The 17,140-nt window shown below is 39.4% G+C and overlaps 1 protein-coding gene across 1 annotated transcript in view; it reads right to left on the bottom strand.

The window, feature by feature from the left end:
* Positions 1–17,140, bottom strand: part of mdga2a (MAM domain containing glycosylphosphatidylinositol anchor 2a) — a 225,656-nt gene that overhangs the window by 44,232 nt on the left and 164,284 nt on the right. Inside the window, exons 8-9 of the mRNA XM_053489383.1 lie at positions 14,219–14,512; positions 841–1,110 (exon numbers count right to left, since the gene is read on the bottom strand). Of these exons, the coding sequence (XP_053345358.1) occupies positions 841–1,110; positions 14,219–14,512 (564 nt within the window). The remainder of the gene's footprint in view (positions 1–840; positions 1,111–14,218; positions 14,513–17,140) is intronic.

Here is a 17,140-nt window from a genome sequence, read left to right as displayed (position 1 = left end):
AATGTTTTGTCTGTATTGTCATGTTGGTTTATACAGTATGCAGTTTCTCACTTATAGGGTTACACTTTTGGCTTCCTTAAATGGAGTGCTCACCATGCTCTTTAGATAAAAAGATAAAACAAACACACAACTTTATGCAACAGTCAGCACACGTTATTCGTTTTGTTCCATTTTATACCAACAAATTGAGTTTGAAAACGTTTGTTTATGTTTGTTGGCTAATTTATAAAGATACAATAATAAGTCTGAGATTTGCCTTAATACTAATGAGATTGGGTTACAGCTTCACATATTCTCCCCATGTCTGTGTGGCTTTCTGCAATAGACTGGCATCCCAGAATGCATTCTCACCTTCGTGCAATGTTCCTGAAATAAGGTGGGATTGAATTCAACTCTCGAGTGCTTATAGAAGACCAAACAATAAACAATTGTTGTGTTGCTTTTCATCATTATTCAGCTTATATGCTTTCCTGCTGCTAAATGCCAGTGGTAAATATTGAAACTATTTTATGGCATACGTTATTTTGAAAGACCTAGAAGAAAAGGCAAATTCTTTCTTCACTTATGACATTTTACGTCTCTTACTTTGTGTTTAGCTTGTTACATTTCGATTTAAACGCGTCCACTGGGACACAATTCAGAAACATGATGTCTAAAGTTAAGGAAGTCATGACAGGTGATGCTCTTCCTGTTTGGATATGGTCATCAAAATGTTCCTCAAAAACACATTTGTTGGTTCATCCATGCACCGACAAAGACTGTCGAACACACGATACAGTTATAACTTTTGAATATCCCATATTTAGTAGACTTCCATTACGGAAAGAAAAGTTCTCTTACCAGTGACCAAAAAGGTGCATCGGCCGGCCCCGGCCTCATTGATGATGTCACACGTGTACTCCCCGTAGCCATCGCGGCTGAGGCTACGCACTGTGTACTCAGTCTCATCGCTTGTGTCAAAGTGGCCTGCATGCAGCAGACGGGAGCCCAGACGCCATTCGTACCGCAGCACGCGTGAAGGATGAGCACGCAGAACACGACAGGTCATCGGTACGGGCCGACTCAGACCCTGTCGAACCTCTAGCGATACAGGCTCCACAGCCGGAGGGTCTGCAAAACATTGAGAAAAAGGTTCAGTAGGTGATAGCAAACATAAACAATGAAATTAGAAATTTGTTCAAATCAGTAGACCCTAATATTTCACTAATATTTAAAACAGGAGCCCAATCAGATTTAATATGGAGCATAGAAACACCTCAATAGGAGCAGTCTGATTGGAATGAATTTTCATTCTGGAGGGGAGTGTAAACCTTTGATAAACTGTCTAGTAGGTAAATATTAGCCATGTTAACACTTGACCCAATTATTTCTCCGAATCGCCCCATGTTGGGGTAACATTAGGTGAATTGACCAGTTTCTTGCAAGGAAATTTTACCTCTATTCCTGTCTGTTAAACTCCAAGTGAACTACACTCACCTATCTTCACTTCAGACTTTTATCCACTTTGTCTCTGGTTGAGATAGGGACACTGATTTGCTCACCATTTCACATCTAACCAATAACAGATGAGACTGAATTCTCGTAACCAGTCATGAAGTAGAAGGCAGGATTTATTGAATTGATTGTAATTCCTTTCTTCCTCCTTCTTCTTCGGTTATACAGTATATCTGGGAGATTAAACGTTTTACAGAAAACAGAACTACTTTGGCCTGTCAAAAAATAAAATTCTGATTAAATGCTGCTAGCATGTAAAACCACTGCTTATAGGTCACTTTTTATAGGTGGGTCAAGGGTAGTTCAGTTGTTAAGGACTAGGCTATGGTTCAGAAGGTCAAACCCCACAACCACCAAGTTGCCACTGTTAGGCCCTTGAGCAAGGACCTTAACCCTCAACTGCTCAGATGTATACAGTAATTAAATAAATAAAAAGTAGTGGTTAGCACTGTCGCCTTGCACCTCCAGGGTCTGGGTTCGATTCCCGCCTCTGTGTGCATGTTCTCCACATACTTGGTGGGTTTCCTCCGGGTACTCTGGTTTCCTCCCACAGTCCGAGACACGCAGGTTAGGCTAATTGGCATTCCCAAATTGTCCGGAATGTGTGAATGAGTGTGTGAGTGAGTGTATGTGTGTGTGCCCTGCGATGGATCAGCACCCTGTCCAGGGTGTACCCCACCTCGTGCCCTAAGCATCCTGGGATAGGCTCCAGGCCTCCCGCAACCGTGAGTACAGGATAAAGCGGTATAGACGATGAGTAAGTGAGTAAGTCACATTGGAAAAGTGTCTCTGACTAATACCATAAATGTATGAGATCAGCGTCCATATAAACCATTAAGTAGGAATTATAATGATTTCAATGAGATTGAAAAAATATTGTCTACGTATATACTTAGCTATTTACTGCAGTACATTTCACTTTCACATGAATGATTATGCTATTTCTTTGTTAAATCATTTTTATAGTTTTATAGTTGTTGACTAGGGAGTGTTCTCTCAACACCAATGTCTTAAACATTGACTCTAAAATCAATAATGAGCAGATATAAATAAGGAAGTAACAGAAATCACACAATAAAATTTCATCTGTTCAACCTGAAATATGTCATATGTCTCTCTTTGCGATGTTTGATTTATTTATTTATTTTGGTCTGCTTAGCAGCGGCAGACTAATGTAGGGCACAGATGAACTCAAACAGCTTTGGCTAATTAACTTGCCTTCATGTGCCAATTTGACGGGCTTGGACAGAAGTCACAGTGGGGGAAATGCAGCTGAAACAGTAAGCGGAAGAAGCAACAAACAACCAAGCCTTAAATTGTCAGAAATTAACTGCTTCCCATTAACATAAGGCCAGACAGAGGGAGATTCACTTTAACACCTCCGCCACCGTTGGAGGACAGCATAAATCCGACGAGCACAGGGCCGCATGTACAGTAACTGAAGCAGCATTTATCTGTTTGTTCATTTAGATGCTTACTAGATCGTTCCAAGCAACCATTTTCTTCTACAGAATGGAATTAAACTCCAATGCTCCAATCAACTAAATGGGAATAGTAAATAGTAATGACCTTTAATTCTTAACACTCAAGTAGAAATAATTCACAGAGCCTGATAGCACATTAAAACCATGCTAATGCTGCACCAAGATAAAAGCAAAATTGAACAAAAGCATATGCGAGCCATCTGTTCTTTTAATTATGATGATGCTGAAATAGTGACACCGGGTGAAAGACAACATTTCAGAGATGCTGAGATGCAGAGGTGGAGATCTGTCAGCCATCTGTGAAAAAAAATACATCTTTTTCTGCTTCAGAACTTTACTTTGAAAGATTTATGAACAATAATGATTAGAAAATCTATTTATTAGAAGACCAAGCAAGGTTCCTTAACAGTAAAAACAGTATAAAACATGTAAATATTTCCAGGACTGTTAATTGTTTGTGGTGGCATAGTGGCGTAGGGGTTAGTACTGTGGCCTCGCACCTCAGGAATAAAAGATTCTATTTCCACCTCTGGTCAGATTGTGTGAAGTTTCCATGTTCTCCCCATGCTTGGTGGGGTTCCTCCAGATATGCCGGTTTAGCAGATAAGTCCAATTGGTGTTTCCAAATTGCCCGTTGTGTGTGTGTGCCCTGCAATAGACTGGCACCCTGTCCTGGTGTACCCTACCTTGTCTACATACTCAATTAAGATCAAAAGGGTGGCCTATGATACACATTAGGCAAACAAATGTTTTTGGACACCTCCTCATCACACCAATATGTGGTTCTTCCCTTCACTGTTGCAATAAATTAGAAAACTCTTCAAACATGTCTGAAAGTGACATATAGTTGTCTAAAAGTTACCCAGCATGACGATGCTCCTGTGCACAAATCAAGGTCCATGAAAACATGATTTGCCAAGGTTGGAGTTTGTCCAGAGCCTTGACCTCAACACCACTGAACTCCTTTAGGATAAATGGAGCAAGAATACTCAGGTAGGCTGTGGAATTTAAACAATGCTCAACTGATCCTTAGGGCCCCAAAGTGTGGCAAGAAAATATTCCTCACACCATTACACCACTACCAGCCTGAACTACTTATAAAAGCCTGGATGGATTTTGACCCTACCATCCGAATGTCACAACAGAAATCGAGACTCATCAGACCCGGCAATGTTTTTCCAATCTTCTATTGTTCAATTTTGGTGAGTCCATGTGTATTATATCCTCAGTTTGCTGTTCTAAGCTGCCACCCGGTGTGGTTTTCTTTTATTGTATCTTATCTGTCATGAGGTTCAACATGTTGTGTGTTCAGAGATGCTATTCGACATACCTCAGTGGTAAAAAGATGTTATTTGAGTCATTTTTGCCTTTCTACTGTATCAGCTCGAACCAGTTTGCCCATTTTCCTCTGACCTCTGGCATCAACAAGGCATTTTTCCACAGATAACTGCCGCTCACTGGACATTTAATCTTTTTCATACCATTTTCTGCAAACCTTAGAGATGGCCTGGCACCAACAACCATGCAATGTTTAAAGTCATTCAAACCTGTTTTTTTCCCTCATTCTGGTGCTCGGTTTGAACTTCAGCAGATCGTCTTGACCATGTCTACATGCCTAAATGGATCGAGTTGCTGCCACGTGATTAACTGATTAGATTTTTCCTGTTAACAAGAAATTGAACAGGTATAGTTAATGAATTGCCAATTAACATACTGACCTAGACATAGACCTTTTTTATTAAAACCATTTAACCCATTTAACATGGGTATTTTAAACAATATTATATGAAAATAAAGGTATTCTATTTTGTTTTTCAGATATGTCCAATGCTATAAATGATGCAAGTCTTTGAAAAGGTCATGAGTCTATACTGACTTTTTAAATTCATACTGATGAGAATTCAATTAATTAACGACAATAATAATTGAATTCCACTTATTATTTGGTAACAACATATGACTTGGTCTCTTGAAGTGAATAATTTAGGGCTGTTCATGCCTCTGGGCTAGCTAATGGGCAGAAAGTTGGTTCAAAAAGCAGAGAAAACATTAAACAAGTCTGAGAATTTGAATAAGTAATGATTAATCGAACAAGGTGAAGATAATGAATAGGTTGTTCACTGGTTGGTTATCATTATTTTTTTTAATTAAATCCATCAGCCTTAATCTTTTTGGGCTTCATTATGTTAATTGACTAATTCTCTGTAAAGCCTTGATTGCCGCCATGTAAATCTGGACAGCATTGTGTGAGAAACCATGTGTCTGGATTACATGCACAGAACATGGACAGTCTGGCATGCAGTGGGTCTGAAGAACAAAGCACCACTGGCTGAGTTTATACAAACAGTTGTAGGAAATAGATTCATTTAAGCTGCTCATGCCTCATTTTCTGTCTAATACAAAATGTACAAACAAATTTGTGAACATGGTTTACTTAAAACATTAGAGAACTTTTCCACCTCCTGTTTCACAGCATAGGCTTATCTGAATCACAGCATGGCAGAAAGAAGAGAACAGGATGAAGCGTTGCGAACAACTGAACCGCATGCACTGATGAGCCTCAAATTGGATCCTGGCAGACAAAAAGGAATACTTCAGCACTCAAGCTTCTTCTCTTAAGAATATTCTCAGCTGGACTGTGGTTATGTTTTATGAAAGTGACTTTTTTTTTCTCTCTCGACAAGATGCGCTACACCTCGCCGTCTGGGCAGCAGGTTTGTTTTACACATCAAAGACATTGACTCGCTGAAGCCATTTCTACATGCCTGTAATGCTCTTTGCTTCAGAAAGCTGTGTTTTGGCCATTGATCGTGTTACTAAAGGCAGCTTTGTGGCGTGGCGAGTGTCTGCTTCCCCCGCCGGGCACACACGATACAGCCTCAGTGGAATGACATAGAGAGATTCAGAAACTGGAGAACTCCGCCAGCTGAGGAAGTCTCCACTTATTCAGAGGGAAGCTCGGGGTGGTAAGCAGAAACAAGGGAGCAGCTCAAATGTCTCTGGCAGTGACTCAATCCTATAGCATATGAAACAAAACCTGAAAATTGAAACCCCAAAAAGGATGGCACAGTTGTACCTCACACCCTGTGTGCTCACTGCACAAGGCTGTCTGATAAGGTACTGTTTTACCTGCAGTAGCTGTCTCTGACGCATTCACATGAGCACTTCATGTGAAAGCAAAAATAATAACAAAAGTAAATTGTATTAAGGTTTTACAATGAGTATAAAAGAAGGACCATCATAACATTGCGTAATGCAATGTACAACATGAAAAGATCAATTACATTTTTTTTTGTTTTTCACTTTTAATGTGATAAGCTGTATCGTAGCAATGAACACCAGTTCGAAATTCCTGTGCAAAACAAACAGAAGCTTTTGGTGAAAAATAAAAAATACAATATTCAGGTTGCGATAGTGTCCGCCCCATAACTGATACTTTGTAAAATCATCATTTGTTTGTAATAAAACAGTCAGTATTTTTTGGGGCGGTACAAGTCTACCAATTTAGCACATCTTGATTCGGCAATTTATTTTCCATTTCCTTGCAAAAATGCTCCAGATCTATGAGATTGTGAATTGATCTGTACACAGCCCACTTCTAGTCATTTTGGATTGAATTTATATCCGAGCTCTGTCTGCACATTCCAAAATGCTGATCTTCTTCTGAAGTCATTTCTTTGATAATTTTGACTCATTGTCATGCTTCTTTTTTTTTTATTTATTTAAACAGAAACAGCAGGTTTTGGGCCAAAATAAATAGGTATTTGGGGCTAACCATAATTCCCTGTATCATGACTAGAGACCCAGGCCCATCTGAAAAAAAGCATTTACCATTGTGCCTTATAGTTTTTTTCCCTGACAAGCTTTTTAAATCACACCCAGAAACATACAGGAGCCTACATTTGCATTACCAGCTTGAAGTAAATCGATCTAATTTTTTTTTTTTACCATAAAGTGAAAGAGATCTAATTTTTTAGGGCTGTCTGAACGCACAGATCTGATATTTTCCAGATTGAATCTGAGTCACTGGACTGCGACTTGAATGAGGACGAGCGGTTCGAAATTCACACGCAATTCTGCCTCTCTACATGAGTAGGGCGATGACGTTAGCGCTGACAGCGCAGGGAATTCATAGCAGTGCTGGCGTTAGCTGCTGAAACAGCTAAAGTGATACATCTGGCCTTCTTCCTTCTTTTGGACCTCAACAAATACGGCCGACAAACAGCTTTCTGTCCTGTCAAGCGGATTTTTTTTATTAAAATCAAATCAGTGACATGAACCGGTGTGTGCACAAACTGCCTGACATGTTTTAACACAAGTGGCATGAACAAATACCTTCAGAGGACGCATCCACATCAGAGTCAGATAAAAGTCACACGTAATTATGACTGTGAACCATCTTGATATTTTATTCTGATCCGACCAAAAATTCAGTATTGAACAAAGTGGCTTGTAATGTGAGCGAAGCCTTGGTCTTACATGACTATAACACATTATGTCACATGGCTTAGGGTGATTTAGGCAGTTTTGTTTTTTATTGTAATTAAAAAGGGCTTGTGTTTAGCCACCCTAACCCAAATCCCAGAGATGTGAACAATATAAGAGGTTGTTGTCACATGCTGGGAGTGAGCAGCCCTCGCCAGATATTCCTGCAGCATGTTTAATGTTGCTGTAGGTCTCTTGGCAGAGTTTCTTTTATCAATTTTGGAGGAATGTTCTGTTCTTGGCCCATTTCCCCACTTGTTAATGATGGCCTCTGCAGTGTCCTAGGGTTTACCTAATGTTCTGAAAATGCTTAAATCCTGATGTCTGCACAGTACCTCACTTCTAATCAATATGTTTCAATAATAGGATGCCATGAATGCTCTGTAAGCTCTTAGTGGCTTCGGACGCCAGATGAAACCAAGGCGATGTTAAATAAAATCTTTCAGAAACAGCTGATCTTTATTTGCAGCTGATAAAAATCACTTCACTGATGACAGGTATATGATAATTGCTCTAGTACATGAATTTAAATGTGATAGATTAGTTCTGAGCACAGTCCCATTTGAAAGGGGGTGAACAATGTTAATGTATGCAATCAGAATACTGTACTTTTCCTGAAATATTGCACTTGATTTTGTTGCTTGTTCTATTACAATAAAAGTGCGATTTATCTTTGCTCCATTTTTCACTAAAAACCTGTAAATTTAACAGGGTTGTGCAGGCTTTTCAAATCTACTATATAAAAGACTGTTTAGCTATATCAGTAAAGTGTGAAAATATTTTTAACGAGGTGAGACAAGAAGACAAATGTTAAATGCAAAACAGCTTCACCACTATGATACAAATGCTATCCTGTAATTTTGGTTCTGAGCCTCATCGCACTCTGTTCTCACCTGTAACAAACTGCACCAGTCTTAAACTGGGTGAGAACTGGGGGCCCTTATTTCAAAGGTGTTAATTAAGCAGCTGGTTTATAGAGCGACTGGGTCTCAGGGAATCTTTTATCCTTTATTTTATTGGCCTTTTAGTTCCCAGGGACTCGTTTGGTGTGTAGTTTAGGGCAACTGGTAATTGAACTTGCAGAGATATAGGTCAAGAAGGGTCTGATGTCTTTTTATTTACTTAATAGATCTTCAGTATGCTCAGGTATAAGAATAAGAACCAAAGCTGAGTGCCTGCAGTGACTGCAAGTTAAGAAGTATGATGTCATTTGTGCCATAATTTAGTGTAAATACATACGGCACAAAAGTATACAAAAGGAGGCATAACTTTTTTAGTACCTGAGACATTGTACATGTTGTAGGGTCACCCTTCCTCTATACAAAGGTACTCAACATGGTTTCCAACACAAGTGATGCATTTGTGCGACTGTTGAACTTCCCCTTAATCGCAGTTGATGGTCTTGTACTGCATGGTTTGTCTTCACTGGTTTCCTAGGTTAAATTGTTTTCATCCATCTGGGCTTGGGCACAATTTCTTGTGTGTGTCAATGGTGTTGTCTATAGCACAGTGGGAGACCATCAACTGTGAAGAAGAGGATTCCAGAGCAGGGATCAAATGTGTGCCTTATGATGGAGACTATGAGTTGAACCTTTGTATGGAGGATTACCAATTTTACCAACATGTACATGTTGTACAACATATGTCAGTTATTAAAAAAAAAAAAAAAGGCTCATATTTGCATTACTTTTGGTACAGGCCTTATACTAATATTATAGACGCTATACAATTTTTAGAGTGAGATCAGGGAATTATTTGATCAGGCTCTTTTGTTTCTATTAAGGTTGCAGTGAGTAATAAAATAGATAAGCTGGAGGAGTCATTAAAATTAATTTAAAAGCCATTTGAAACTTGTGCAGTAAACAATTGAGCGCTATGTGCATGTTGCTGATGATATATACATGAAGAAACTACCTATTTTAACAGCTGTTAAGAATACTCCCGGAACTAAAACAGAAATACTTTTAGGATTCTCACTCACTCACTTATTGTCTACACCGCTTTATTGGTGGGGGGGCCTAGAGCCTATCCCAGGAGACTTAGGGCACGAGGTGGGTACACCCTGGATGAGATGGCAATCCATCGTAGCGCACGCACTCATACACACACTACAGGCAATTTGGGAACACCAATTAGCCTAATGGGCATGTCTTAGGACTGTGGAAGGAAACCTACTAAGCATGGAGAGAATGTGCAAACTCCGTGCACACAGACCTGTGGCGGTAATCGAACCCGGAACCTGGACACGCAAGGCCCGCGTGCCGCCCACTTTTAGGATTCAAGCAATAAAAGATACAATTGCATGAGTACAGCATGTTTGATAATTAAATTTTTTGCTAACAATCCAGAAACTCAATCACAGCAATACATAAAATTACTTACCTTTGATATGTGATGCCAAAGGCAAATAATCACATTCAATTTAGAGAAAACGTATTATAATCTCAATTTAATTCATTTTGCTTCAAGCACAGGGATTAGTGGTTAAGTAAAGATGCAAATCTAATGCCAAACATATAAAAGGATTGGGGAAAGAGTAAAGAAAACGTCTAATCAGAATCCCAGTCTTTCACTGTCAGACGGTAATAGACACTTCAAGCACTCTTTCTTAAACAATCACTCAAGCCCAGCCTTTTTTTTTTTTTTTTTTTTTTTACATGTGAACAGACTGGAACAATGCAGAGTCACTGCAAAATCGAAGCAGTATATTGCTAGATTTATTATATAGATATAAAGGTACTAAACCTTATAGTGAAAAAAAAGGGGTAATAAACAGTGTGCGGTTTCAAAAAGTCACTTTTCATGTATCTTTATCGAGATGAAAATAGCACTGATATAATATGCAATTATCTAAAAGTCAAAGAATATAGCAAGATCATGATGACAGAATGAGCTTGCAGGCATAATCCCTTTAGGGTGAGTTACAGAAAGCACTCTCGCCAACATTTTCAGCTTCCTCAATGACACAAGAGAGGTATTCGCTGCCATTTTATGAATCCTTCTCTTATCACGTTCCTTTTAGTTCTTGATCCCCATATCATATGCCTAACATTTTTCTCCTTTTCAGTCAAATCTCCATTAATGAATATAGAATAAGCGCTGCTTAGAATAAATTAGCTGGATGTTAATTAGGCATTAAGTCATGTTTTAAAATTACATCTTAAAAGGGGGAAGTGGGGAAATGAATGAGTTGGCCAAGGGGTCTCGTATGCAAAAGAGACTGCCTCACTTCTGAGCATGTGCCTTTGCTTTAGTGTGGGCTTAGAGGGGTTGTTCAGTGTCATTAGTGACAGTGTAACTCTCGGCTGAATGTGTAGGACATTCTTGCTTCGGGTATAGACAGGGGAATTCAAGTGGAGCTCTCTGTGCCTAGCAGGGTAACTCCTAAGCTCTTCTCTCTGCAAATGCACTTTCAATCTTTTAAAAATTGCACTTATAGTAGACAGTGAAGCATCCTAGTCCTCTCTATAACTAAAAAAAAGAAATCCCCCAAAAAGTGGACCAATCAAAAAAGTCAGTGTGTTTTTCCTTTTAATGGTATGTTAAAGGAGAACAAAAAAATCTAATAAATCTATCACCAGTAACAGTTCTACTTTCTTACACCTTGAACCATTTACTGTAATGTGGTTACCTTCAGAAAAATTGAAGTACTCGCTTTTGCTTGTTTCCTTGGTACAGTAAACTCTAATATAAAGTCATCACCTTGTTGCAGCTTGGATAAAAATCTCTGCTACATCACACATATCTCCTTTCCCATTTTTGTTTTGTTGAACAGTTGAGAAAGTGGATTCAAAGACGCTTTGTACAGACTCCATGTACAATCCTTTGTTTCTACCTAATAAGCCTAATGAAGCTGGATAATGGACTTAACTAATGCCCAGATTGTTTGGGACCAGGATGTCTTGAGAAACCACTTGTTGAGCCTTGTCCTAACCGCAGCATATTGTCTACACCCTGTTTGCACACAGCAGGGAGTGAAGTGAGCAGCAGACACGGCTGCATATCCTTCTACGTAGCAGACAGAAGGCTCTGGCTGTGCTGGTAGTGACAGAGCATCAGCATAATGAGGCACAGTGAAGAGAGATCCTGATGTACTTTTAGGAGCTGCATGTCATTCTCTAAGCTTGAAGCCCCCCTTGACAGAACAAGCACTGTCTATATCATGGTCAAAATCTACCCTGCATATCTATGTACTGTATTTACACATGCAAATCCACATTTATTTGCTAACACAGGTTCCTGTTGTGGATACTGTACTTACTGTGCATGTTTATATTACTGTAAAGAAGAGGGTGTATGAATTTGTTGCCAGGCATTTTCAACTGTTATTTGTTCTGGTTGCAACAGTCATGGGATATCATATGCTGTACTACTAATCAGGTATAATATTAACACATTAACAGTGATTATTAATTGTATACTAGTAAACAGGTGACAGGATCATGGGCACATAAGGCTCACCCAGTCCCATGGGGACCAAAAACTAGCCCATCTGGTCTGATCCCAGAGAAAAGCCTATGTAGCACAAACGGCAAAAAAACTCAATGCTGGCAGCGAAAGAAAGACGCCAGAATGCCCAGTGCACCACAGACTGCCATGGATGGGACTCAACAGGCAAAGAGCCCAAGGTCAGCAATACGGCCTCCAAATTCCCCAGATCTCAATCTGATCAAGCCCCTGGAGGATGCACCGAACAAACAAGTCTAAACCACTAAGTCTCCTCCCTGCAAACCACAGCACCCAAAGTATCAACTGTCAATGTCCTGTTGCCAGATACCACAACACAGCTCCAGAGGTGAAATCGAGACATAGAAGCCAATCTTCTGCAGTATTGGTGGCAAATCTAGAATTTGAAGCAAAAAAGCTGGCGTGGCTATTGCAGTCCAGTCACCTTAGTCTTATTCTTGCTTTTGGTTGGTTTACTGTATGTTTGTAAAAGTGCTTTCTGTAGAGAAGTCTGAATTTGCATCTTGCTCGACTTTGGTTCTTGACAGAATAAAAGACGCCCTTATAGATGCAGCAGAACGATTGTGATGGTGGGGATTCAATGCCATTATTTAATTCCATCTCCGTACCACGCCAAGCAGTTTATGTGCATGGCTCCATCCCTTAGGGCAGGTTCAAGTTCCACCCACAGGTCTACAGGGGGAATCTTAGGTGGTTGTGGGACATTAAACACAACAAATGACCAATGAGGCAGCAAGGGTCACGGAGCGCACAACAGAAGCTGATACATAGCAGAAGGGTGTACAAGGTAAGGCCACAAGGCAGCTTTCCACACCCTGCTCCAATGGAAGGCTGACAGCACAGAGCAAAGTCTGTGCTTGCATTCTGTCTGACTCCTACCCTGACATGCTCTATTATTATCATCAAGAAATTTAAATAAATCAATTTATCTTTAATTAATTCATAATCATAGAAAAGTTAAAGCTTTTTTTCGAATTAATTTTCCTTTCGCTGTACAAACATCTAACAAACACAAAGTACATTAAAACAATTTAAAGATCACTTAGTCATACTGAGTCATACATATTCCTTTGCTATAAAAAAGTGCTTTATTGTTTTCATGCATTTAGTCTACTCGGCTTGTTTCTCATAAATCATGTTTTAAATTAATTGGATTAACTAGCTTCGTAAATTATATCAGATGATGTGAGGTTGCAACGGGGTTTGTTTTACAAAGTGCATCTGTACAGTAAGTACTTTTTGTTTTCGCTGCAGAATCTCTGTTGTCAATGACTGATCCAAGTTAATCATCAGGAACAGCTTGTTAGTTTTAGTCACCTAGTGTTTTCTGTGTATGTTTCTTCTCACCTAGCTTGCAGAATGGCTGCAGTATACCACAAGAAACCAGCTTACTTAACTGTTTTGCTTTGATCAGTAACTATGAAATACTTCCAGATCTCTAACTTTTCATGTTAGCTGTTTATTAGCACAGCAATATACATGAGCTTTTTGTCACAGAGTACAGACTGATAGGAGATTATAGACTGTATAAAGTCTTCATGACGTCTCTTATAGGTTTTCATAAATGATGATTTGGACAGAATGAATGGAGCCTGGGTGTTGGTTAGAACAGACTTTCTTTTCACAGTTACCACGAGCTAGTTAGCTTAGCTTAAGCATTTAACTCGGCTAAAATGCTAAGATGGCTAGTGTTACCTTGCATTTAACTAAACTCTGCCATCCACCTTACATGTCATCTTGTTTCAACTTCTACATTTCTTGTGGTAAGGTAAACTAAAACAAGCTGGTTAGCTAAAGTGATAGCATGTCATAGAAACAGCTAGCGATTTGACACCTACTGTACAACACAGCTGTCACTCAATTCAGCCATGCTCATAATTTTACAAAAATTTATAAAGACCAAAACAGTTTTTTATTTATTTAGATTTTTTTTGTTGTGGTTGTGGCTTTACACAAATATGTTTCTGTGGTAAATCTGGGCATTTTAACAAGGGGGTCTGTGGAGATTGACTCACTTTTGAAGCCAGGTCCTAGTGGCCATTTGAGGAACTTCACTTCTTGGCACTACCGCTTTGGACAAATTATTAAGAGCTGGATGTTGCCCATGTTTGGGATAAGGGTATAAGTATCAAATTCATATTATTAAAATTGGACAAGCACTTTTGTTAGCACCAGTGAAAAAAAAAAAAAGAATCAACACTTTGTCAATTAGATTACAGAATTCAGCAGCAGTGTGGTAACAAAATAAATACCTTTTAAATAAAATTTAACAATAATGTGACACTTACATTGCACTATGAGCTCCACCAAGGCTTCCCGTGGTTTGACGTTGAAGCCGTTGTACTGGCTGGTCTGGCAGCGGTAGGAGCCGCTCATCTCACGAGACACGTTGATGATGCGCAGCACACCATCATAGCTTTCCATCTGCATGCTTCCATCTGGCATCGGTACCTCTTTATCAGCCCGTGACCACAGGATAATGGGTTTGGGCTTTCCAGAAACAAGACACTCCAGCTCCACCGTCTCTCCCTCCCGTACCACCAGTGGAGACTTGCCCCGTGGCACGGTTAGATTGGGGGGCACTAAGGAACAAAAATAAAACAGAGGAAGGATTTATATGGGGCTCAAGGAAGCTAACAGACTGGGATACTTCATAAAGGTTTACAGCAGCAGACTGTACTGATGTGTATAGTGTGCTTGTAAATCCTTTTGTGATCACACAAGACTGATGACAATGCGAAATTATAACATTTCGATGGTAAAAATAATATTAGATTTAAAGGCGGAAACCTGGAATGCAAAATTACATAAACGTCAACAGTCAGAATAATTATACAGTATTTACTGCTCAAAAAATGTAAGTGAACACCTCTTTGTGTTTTTTCGAAAAATATGTTTTCTTGTTTTTTTGTAAAGCAGTTCACATTAAGATAACAGCATGAAGCAATATGTGGAAAAGTAAAAAACAACAACAACAGAAAAGTACATAGTCTAATTTCAGAACAATAAAGTAATGAAACAAACCAGAGAAACTTCTTCATACATATGATTAAAAGGCAAGGTGCATGGCGGTTTAGTAGCGCTGTGGTACCACACCTCCAGAGTTGAGGGTTTAAGCCCCACCTGTGAGGTTTCCATGGGAGTTTTCCCCATGCTTGGTGGGTTTCTCTGGGTACTTTTTTTTCCTCCAACAGTCCAAAGACCTGCAGGTAAGGCTATTTATTTATACTATTTAGGCATTTGGCAGACACCCTTATCCAGAGTGACTTACATTTTTATCTCATTATACATCTGAGCAGTTGAGGGTTAAGGGCCTTGCTCAAGGACCCAACAGTGGCAACATGGTGGTTGTGGGGTTTAAACCTGGGATCTCCCAAACCGGAATGTACCCCAGGGATAGACTCCAGGCCTTCCGCACCCCAGTACAGGATAAGCGGTATAAAAAATGAGTGAGTGATTTAATATGCATTTAAATAATGTTGTCATATTTAATGACTCAGGAACAAACAACCCTGTTGATTACAAACTGTAGCAGGATAACCTGGCTAGCAATGTCAGCCTACTTCTAGTGAGAAAGTAAAGAAGCTCTATATGTACAACCACTAAAGCGACATTCCTAAGTTAGCAATGCAACATACTGTATCTAGTAATCTAATAAAATAACCACCAAAAAAGTGTCACAACATAACATCCTTTCTTCTGTTTCTTTTGTATGGTTCGGATATTTTTTCAAATACCTTTCATTCAAAGCTCAAGAACTATACTCTCCATAATTCTTAATTATCCTGCAAGTCTGGCAAAACAAAAAAGATAAAGTCTGTGAAATAACAGAAAATTAGCATGAAGCCTAAGCTGTTTTTTTTTTTAATTTTTTTTTTTTTGGGGGGGGGGGGGTATAATTAATATTTTTTTTGTTCCTTCCTTTTTATAAAAGAATTAAATGCTGGAGTAGAGCAGCACAGTCTACAGAATGATGGAAGCTATTCCAGTTTATTAGCAATGTCCTGAAAACAAGCTGTAATGAACAGCCGTTACACTAATGGAGAACGGCCTGACCTGAGCTCAGTGCTAGGCCATTAAGCACCGACCACCTTTCCTACCAAAAGGCTGTAAATGCACCAACACCGGCTAGCAATTAGGGCTGTTTGGGCTAGTGGCTGCTCTCTCTGGCCTGCAGTAATGAAATCCTGCTCCATAACAGCTATTATGGGAAGCCCAAAGGAACCATCATCACTGTAGAGAAGGCTGTTGAAATAGTACCTGAGAGAAAAGCAGCTGAGATATAACAGCATTTCTTCCTATAGCCACCATAAACCCTACGCCTCCGGTCCCCATTATGCTCAGTACGAGTCCAACAGAATGAGTTTCCAGTTTTGTTTTTTTTTTATTACTTGAATTTCAACATGTTTAGCTTTCCTCTGTTTATCAGTTATGCCACGGGTGAAGTTGTCTTCAGATGAATCATGTGTGATTTGTCCTTGGCCAAAGCTACAAAGCACAGTTCAGAGACAAGCATTTCTTACAAATTCAGACATTTTCAAACAACAAAACTCCTTATCTTATGGATAAGACTGGATAAGACTGCAACCTAACCACTTTTCAAAAATGTGAAGTTCTGTCCAAAAGTAAGCAGTTTACAAGATATGAATTGTTGAAAAGCATAAAAACATCACTCAGCGTTCAGCCTTACTGCCAAGTAGAGCCGAGCATCTTGAAGTCAGACCAGCTAAGAAACACTGCAACAAGGCAATTAAATAAATAAACCTGACACAGGCCTCTGAAATAAGTGGGATGACATCATTCGCTCATTGCCATAGCAACACAGTCCGTCAGTATTTGTCTCTCTCTATATGTATGTTTGTATCTCTCTGCACTATAAGCTGTGCGTCATGACTTACTGTATGTCATATGTGTGTAAGTCTTTCCACTAAAATGCAGCATTTCCCTGGACAATGCTGCCGAAAGACCTGTTAATGTTGACAGGCTACCGGCAGAGGGTAAAGTGGAAGCATTACAATTGTGTCACTAAACAAATGCTGCCAGCCATGACATTCATTTTCGATGTAACCATTTGGGTTAAAATATGCACATCTCCTGTTTACTTTTTTTTTGTTTTTAAATTAGACATCTAAAATATACTGTCAGTCTTGGGCATGCACAGTAAAGTGCAACAGTCTTCTGCAAAAAGCTGCAATTGGCAAGTATTAGGA

This window comes from Clarias gariepinus, chromosome 27, assembly GCF_024256425.1.
Source record: "Clarias gariepinus isolate MV-2021 ecotype Netherlands chromosome 27, CGAR_prim_01v2, whole genome shotgun sequence".
NCBI lineage: Eukaryota > Metazoa > Chordata > Actinopteri > Siluriformes > Clariidae > Clarias > Clarias gariepinus.
Note: the sequence above shows the minus strand (reverse complement) of the source record. Positions and strands in the feature narration are given on the sequence as shown.